The sequence below is a fragment of the Pteropus medius genome, unplaced genomic scaffold (assembly GCF_902729225.1).
Source record: "Pteropus medius unplaced genomic scaffold, Ma_sr-lr_union100, whole genome shotgun sequence".
Taxonomy (NCBI): domain Eukaryota; kingdom Metazoa; phylum Chordata; class Mammalia; order Chiroptera; family Pteropodidae; genus Pteropus; species Pteropus medius.
This window is the reverse complement of record NW_024350926.1, coordinates 4,422,333-4,430,647: the sequence shown is the minus strand read 5'-3', so window position 1 is coordinate 4,430,647 and position 8,315 is coordinate 4,422,333. Positions and strand designations below refer to the sequence as shown.

At 41.5% G+C, this 8,315-nt stretch overlaps 1 protein-coding gene across 12 annotated transcripts in view; it reads left to right on the top strand.

Moving 5' to 3' along the window:
• Positions 1–8,315, top strand: part of NCOA2 (nuclear receptor coactivator 2) — a 253,076-nt gene that overhangs the window by 190,935 nt on the left and 53,826 nt on the right. For all 12 annotated transcript variants that reach the window (XM_039841839.1, XM_039841838.1, XM_039841834.1 and 9 more), the window contains one exon: positions 5,882–5,985. In XM_039841839.1, the coding sequence (XP_039697773.1) occupies positions 5,974–5,985 (12 nt within the window). In that variant the 5' untranslated portion in view covers positions 5,882–5,973. The remainder of the gene's footprint in view (positions 1–5,881; positions 5,986–8,315) is intronic.

Below are 8,315 nucleotides of genomic sequence, written 5' to 3'. Positions count from 1 at the left end.
GGTTTGTTGCTGTCCTCACCAGAAAACTTATATTTTACTTTCAAATGTGTGCTTGTAGCTGCCAGTGATAAAGAGCGGTTCCATCCAGCTGCTTCGAAAACACCCGCTTTTCCTTGTATTTTTAAATCATTTCTATTTCCAGAGATCGAGTGTTTCCCTATTCACCTTTCCTTTTGTTCTGAGAGAACATAACGAATAATCATCGCTTACGAAGAAAAGCATATGGAATATAATATTAATGGGTTTTCTCCAGTGTGCGGTATGGCTCATCCCAACACGGTCCCTAAAGAGATGCGGGATTTTGTTCTTTGCTTTGAAACTGGCAGTCTGATTAATTGGCATTGGATTTCTGGAGTGCAGGCAAATGGAGGCGGGCCGGGACCCCTGGAGAGAGAGAGCGGACGTGTTCCTGGGGACAGTCCCTCTGATCGGGGCTTGCGTTTGTAAGAGTGCGCTACTAAAACGATCGTGGCTTCTTCGGATATTTTAATCTTTTGAGGATCGAGGAAGGGAAGGATAGAATTATTATTTTTATCATTATCTCTTAGGTCATATTTTTTATCTAGAAAGTAATGGCGAAAGTATAGTAGGAGCAAGTGGAAGTCGTGGAGGGGAAATCTTTTTGTAGGCTCTGAAAATTAAGTTTTATCCTCTCTCTCCAGTTTAAGAGTTCCATCTGTAATAACGAGATTTCATAAGGGATTGGTCATATGAAACTCCAGGGCAATCTTTTTACCATTGAGTTTACTGAAGGATATTTTTGGAATAGAATATATTTTTATGGTTAATGGATACAAAGTAAATATAATTTGTGACCGCTGAGAAAACGGCCTAATTTAAAAATATTAAAGTGTGTTTTAGCCTAGTAGTGCTGTACTTACAGAAGTATAAATCTATCTAATGATTTGAACTTATTTATATCTGGTACATAAAAATAGCATTCTCATTACCGAAATGCTCCATCAAGATACCGTGTCGGGTTAACATAATAATATATTTCGAAAGAGTCCTTTTCTTTCTCCTATCAAGGCTTAACTGAACATTGAATGGAGATCATAATTACTTCATGAAAAGTACCCAAAAAACGTAAATTCATGGCCTATTTAATTTAGATTTTATTTACATCGATAAAACCAAATTTCTGGGTGTTTTCTATCACTTCATATTATTGATTTTTTTTTCTTTTTATATTGAAAAAATAGTCAAAGCACAAATTTAATACAGAATTGAATAATAGATGACAAATTAGCTGGAAAATACTGTAACCAAACATTTAGTGAGGACAGGAGTGAAAAGCCCTAAATTCTTTACCCTTTGCTTCTCATTTGTTTACAGTCTGAGTAGTGAAAATTTCCCATTCTTTTAATATATATGAATAATATTTGTGTGCATATTGCAACATTTTTCAGAGTTCTCGCAAAAAATCGAGAGACTCATTCAAAGTTGTTTTTTTTTTTCCCAAATCACCTGTTTTATTAAAACTTTAAATCGATCTGTGTATGTTTTTGTTGTTTTTGTTTGCAGTCAGGGATCCCTAGGGTTCCGGCTCAGAAACGCTCTTGGCCAGTGTTCGTTACCGTCGGCCTTCGGAGGCCAGGCGGAGATTTCCTTGGTGCCAGATGCCAGAACTCATGCCCACCAGTTTCCCGTCAGGCTGTTGCTTTTGCCGTCTCCTTGTATTTCCTGCAGAATCTAACTCAGTTACAGTGTATGTGAATATTTCCCGCTACATCCAACCATTTCTATCTCTTCTTTGAACTTAAACATGTTTCTCGCGGTTCAGCCCTCAATTGTGCTCATTTGCTTCGAATGTAGTCGTTTTGCCCTCCCGGCTACATGGAGTCTCTCAGCCGGCGAGGATTATTCCCTCCATTCGCACTGCTCATGTGGTGGCGCCCAGACACAGACGGAGACCGCAGATGGGGACCGCAGATGGCGGGGACCGCCTGTCTACGCCCAGTGTTACTGGTCACTTCCTCATTTCCTCATGGTGGCCGCTCACTCTCGGGGCCTTCTTGTTAGCTGCCGCTTTTCTCCTTTTAAAGATTTATCAGTTGAATATTATAAGGAGGAAAAAATGACGTTTTATTATTATAAATAATTTTTTAGGACACTAATTATTTTTATTCAGGCTTTCCAGTAGAACCCAAACACATGTTTTGTCAAATCTAAATTATCTATCTCCTACTCCAGATTTTAGGCTCTTAACCTAAGTTATATCTTAGATATCTAAAAACAAAAGAAAATGCTATGCAGATATGATCCTCATTCTGCCTATTTTCTGATAAAAGTCTAAAATTCTGTGTCTGCACATGTTAGAATATTTAAAATACCCCAGCATGAAAGTTTATCAGTGTTTAGGAACCTTCATGATTGGGTTCTGTAAGTTTGAGTTTTTAAATTCCACAAAATATTAATGGATGAATTTAGGAAACTTTTGGGTCTTCAGAATGATGATCAGATCCTCAAAATGTAAACATCTCACATGGCATAATCGATTGTCTGTAAGGGACTAGGAAATAGATTGTCACAAATGTTATTTTGTATTTTTTTTCCCCCTAAAACCTGGCATTATTATTAGACACCACAGAAAAAAAACAATTCATTGCTGTCGTGATATCAGACGCCTGCCTGCAAATAGCCTGGTGCTTTCTAGCGATCACCAGTAGGGGCAGACTTGCCTTTGTGAGTAGCAGCTGTTGCTTCACGTCTCACGCTCCCCCAGCCTTAACCTAAATTAAGTCCATTCTTTTAAAACAGTCAAACCACCAGTTGTGACAGTAAAGGGTAGGAGATGTCAGGACCCAAGGAGAACACGAGATGCCCTGAAACTCACTGTCTAAGGCAAGACGAGATGGACCGTGATTGAAGATGGGGTCTCCTCGGGAAATCCTTCTCCGTATTGTTGGCCCTGCCCACCTAGTGCATCCCTCCCCCTGCGCCCTGGAGGGCTGGTGGGCCCAAAGGGGGAAATCAGCCCCTTTTCCCACCCCTCCTCGTTGCCAGTTGCTTCTGCATTTCTGGGATTAAGTGCCAGTCAGCCACCAAATGCAGGCTCCTAAGACAGTGCTAGCCATTGAGGATGCAGACACAGTCGCTCCTTCATGAAACATACCTTCTGGTGGGGATGGTGTCCTGTTTCACGGACTGAGGTTCTCCCTGCAGGAAGTGGGAGAGTAGGGTGCCTTCCTAGGAAAATGGGTCCAAATCTCATGCAAAGAAGTCCTTTTCAGTCTGCGGATTCTGCTCTGTGGGGAGGCCTTCTCGTGCACACCGCTCCAGTCTGAGAGTCACCACTGCTACTGAGAGATGTTAGTGATGAGAGCCTGGTATGCTTGCCACGCATCAAGGACGAAAATGAATAGAAATACAGTAGCACCACATAAATATATAATATCTATTATATGAGTTTTGAGATTTAGTGTTAGCAAAGCTCAGGGATCTTTAGGTATGAAGCCTGCTGAGCCCTCTGAAATGCAGGCCTGCGAGATTCCAGCAGTCCCCCCTTATCCGCAGGGGATATGTTCCAAGACCCCGCCGTGGATGCCTAAAACTGTGCATTATATGAAACTTTATATACTATGATTTTTCCTATACATATGTACCTATGATAAAGTTTAATTTATAAATTAGGCACAGTGAGATATTAACAAAAATAACAATAAAATAGAGCCATTGTAATAAAGTCGCGTGAATGTGGTCTCTCCCTCAGTCCCACGGTGTCGTGCTGTCCTCACCTTTGCTTTTCCAGGAGGCACCTGCAGCTGCTCCGCGGTACGTCCAGACTGCCAGCATTACCACTCTTGCACTTCCGGTCCATTAAGTAAAATTGGGGCGACTTGGGCACAAACACTGGGATGCCATGACAGTTCAGTGGTGACCAAGGTGAACACTGAGTGGCTGGCGGGCAGGGAGTGTCTGCAGCAGGGGGACGCTGGACAAAGGGGTGATTGCTGCGGGAGGCGCAGGGACAGCACGCAGCAGGCGACGGCGCCAGTCCCATCCCTGAACTGGCCGGGAAGGGAAGCGAGCAGGAACTGCAGATAACCTCCAAGCTTACCAAGTAAACTGCCAAAGAAAAGAAAACATATGCCCCGGCGTGCATTTATTTGGGGTATATTTTGCAGTGAAAAAGTTCTAGGGAAATGGAGTTGAGTAGGAGCGTCATATGCCATGTAACGTCAAATGTCATGTAATTTTCTGCAGAGCCTGAGGGGTTTGTTGCCTCGGTTGAGGCTAAGGAATTGGGCTGAGACTAAGCGTGCAGATAGGACAAGTGTGAAGGGACCTGACAGTTAAGACTGAGGTAGGAAAGGCAGCAAGAAAGAAAACAAAAATGAAGTGAGGACGATCAAATACACACAGTATTGAGTTATAAAGGCTAGCGGACGAGTCGTACCTCAGTTGATAGCTGGCCACAATTATTTAGCTCTAAGAGGATGAATCAGGAATATAGTAGCGTAACTGAAAAAAGGTAGAGACAGTCTGTGATGATAAGCTCTGCGAAGAAATCACTACATTTGGAAGTCAGTAACAAAGAACTAATAACTACAGATCTGCTAATTATACAATACGTTTGTTAACTACTTTGTAGTGTTTGAAGTGTGGTTTACATATCATCCATCCATTTACTCCTGTCACCGTGTGTATATGGAAGGCGGGCACTGAGCCCTGAAAACACTGAAGTTACTTGTTCTGACTCATACTCTCACTTTTGCATCTGAGCTTAGACTTGAATGACACAGGTCATCGTCCCTTGTCACTGGCAGAGAGGCATGTGGGAGCACTCCATCCTGGGAGTGGCGAGGTTTGGAAGACCTGCATAATTTTCCTGATTACTCTCTAGGTTCTCAAGTACAAATAAAGCTTTATGGGTTTCCAAAATACTGTATAAAATCCTTTTTACAACAACAAAAACAAAAAACAAAAAAAAACACGAAATTTACCAAGATCGTGAAAGCAGGTCGATTCTGGGTAATAAGTTGATCTACAGTTTTCTTCATTTGCTTTTACTTACAGTGATAGCATGTAGTGTAAACAAGAATATAATTTATTCAGGCACATATAACTGGCACATTGTTTCTATGCTGTTTTCTGTTGTGTTGTCCATATGTATCTGATCGGTTTTACACTTGTTTTGGTATTCTTGAAACCACTAGTTTACATGTATAGACAAATATGCATCTATTTCTTCTGCGATGATTTTCCACGATGGAATGAATGTTTTCCCAGGCCTCGGGGGCCTGAGAGCTGCCTCACATGTTTTAATCCAGGAGCACATATTTTTTACACCAGATAAAAGGACAGCCACTGAAATTCTGTGGGTGCCTGGTAAATCGTTAAGCACCTTCGACAAGACAGAAACTTTAAGTGTGAATGTGACTGGAGGTGGAACAGTGCAGAAGTCAAGGCAGTCGTCGGGGTGTCACGTGGGAGCAGCGTGACAGGGTGGGGCTCCTTTCTGTTGCTTCGAATGCGTGCAGACGCGTCTCTGATTATGCGACGAGTTCTAAGCCGCAGACCCTCCCATTTTCCTAGTTTGGGGACTCTCTTGAGTAGAAACTAATCGTGCCATAGTATCTAGCATTTTCATAATCTAGAAAAAAATGCTTGTCAGGGACCAGCATAAAACCTCTAATCTCGTTTTATCAGCAGCCTGAGAGGGGACCTGAGCCACAGGTTCTGGAGGTGAGAAGGTCACGTTTTGGCTTCTACTTCCTGCAGGCTGTCCCGTTCGGTGGCAGGGGGGATGTCCTCTACTTCCTTATAGCCATACCGGATCCCGCTAGAGATTTTAGAAATCGTTACAATAAAAATGTTTCCACGTCACTCCGTCCTTGAAATAGCACTGCCATTTAATTCTCACTCGTGTTTGTTGCAGAGAAGGCAGCAGCTGCCAACATAGATGAAGTGCAGAAGTCGGACGTGTCATCCACAGGGCAGGGTGTCATCGACAAGGACGCGCTGGGGCCCATGATGCTCGAGGTAGCACTCTCACTTTGGTTCTGTATTTTTCAGTGTTGTTGACTTTCACGTTATTAAATTCGTTTTCAGGTGAATATAATTTAAGGCTAACCCACAAATGATTTTCACTCTTAGATTGGAGTACTGCTTACCTCTTGAGTTTATTAAGATGTATCTAGCTTCTGGCTCCTGATTCCAGCATATGTACATTTCAAATGAATAAGATAGAATGAGATGAACTAGATTAGAACATAAATTGACAGGCTTTCGCTGCCATTTGAGCATTCATTTTGGAAAATCATGTTCACAAATCCTGTTAAATTCTGTGATATATTTTAGTTTGAAATTCTCACAAAATTCTTAGATTTTATATATACCATATACTTGTGCCTATATATACAAGTTACAATTTGAGGACCAAAAAGTGGTTTATGCTTTTTATTTATGCAGCTTCAAACTAGTTTATTCCTCTCATAAAGACAAAAATTGAAGTGATAGGCAGAACTTTTAAGATCAGCATCGCAAGTGTAATGTCTGGCCTTAACTGCCTGTTCTTTATTAACTTACGGAAGTTTTATGACCAGACTGCTGTCTAGAATTTGTAAGCCTAGCTTTCCTACTTTATTAACCAGTGTTAAACACCAAGTGCTTCACTGCACCTATTTCAAAATTAAAATTCAAGATGTAGGCTTGGTAAGAGGAGGGAAAAAATGTCAGTGGGTATAAAACAAGAAGCAGAGGAGCCTTGAGACATAAATTGTGTCAGTTCTCAGGGTAATTTACTTGGCTAACGGTATGAGGAGAGTGAAAAGTGCCGCGTGGCCGGGAGTTCTCAGCATCGTCACCGCGGGGCGTTCAGCTCGCCGCCGCCGCCACTCGTATGGAAGAAACCGGGGTTTTTAAAGCAAAGATAACCAACAGTCACCCCTCTTTTTTTTTCCGGTTGGTTCGTAAGATGATTTTTATTTTTAGAAAATTTAATTCTGTGAAAATCTGCCATATAATTGGAAGGTAGGGGGGACACAGAAAAAAATGTAAAGATTGTCCGACCCAGTCTTTGTGTTTAGAAATGACAGAATTCATTCCTGGAATGAATTCTGCTGCCGGAACACTAGACAGCCCCTGTTGACTCTTACTTATTTCTCTGGAATCACTGGCTTGAAAACATCCAATTACAATTTTCAAGGAAAAAGCAAAAACACCCTTAACCTGATTTTCCAGAGTCAATGGGCAGCGGAAGGCCAAGGAGCGCTACTTCCCGCTCGGTTCTGAGAAGCAGATACGAAACCCTCACTAGGTGGACTATTTAGAATTAGAAGAAAGAAAGTATATAACTTCCTGTGGGGGAAAAAAATTGAATTACAAACAATTGATTTGAAAATTATAGAAATCTAAATTGTTACAATTAGGAAACTTCCATTTATCTGTGTTTATTCCTTGTATCTGTGCGGGGGGCAGTGGGAATTTATGTAGGGCGGAAAATCCTGGGAAGACTTTTGGGGCTTCTAAAAGGAAATACTTAGAGTAACCACAGGGCTGTGACTCAAACCCTCTGAGAGCAAGTTCATTAACTGGAGAAATCAGATCACTAGATGTCAGTGGGCCTTATCTCATAAAATCAAACCAACATTATGCTGTTTCGAAATGGTCTTCTGAGAACTCAATGCATCGAGGGCAAGTTGCCGAGTAGCAGGACTTCGGTGCTAAATATGTTAGAGACGTAATGCTTGCATCTAGTGACTTAAGGTTGGGATTTAAATCTTTATCTCTGTTTACATGCAATAATTTAAACAGAGGAAACGTGTTCTCATTGAGCGGTTCCTAGGCATAGATGCACACTCATGCTGACACCATAGCATAGTGGTCGCTAGGCAACAAAACCAAATGTCAGCTTTTTTCATCAGAGCGTATCATAGTGAGCTTTAAAAAAAACACAGTTTTATAAGATGAAACAGTTTCATCTTTCAGTTATATTATGCCACAAATCAGTCTTTTTACCAGGGTACAAAAGCAGCAGGAAGCTGCATGCTCTTTCAGAAGCGAACTATACGTAATAACATAATTATGAAAGTCCCTGTTGAATGTGTACCTAAAGCTGTGAGCTTAAAAGGACACTTGCTACATAACTAATCAGCTGACTGACTTCCTGTCCCCCTCACAGACACACAGGTTTGTACACACACTCACGCGAGGTTTTGAAGGGTTGGTGCCAAGTGACTACTAAAAGCCATTTATATATAATAGAGAGTCTTGCTTTGCCCAGTATATTGTTTATACCATAGGGAAAACCTGAGAAATATTTAAGAAAAAACTTAGACTGAGGTGGTGGTGGATTTGTTTTTTTGGCGGGG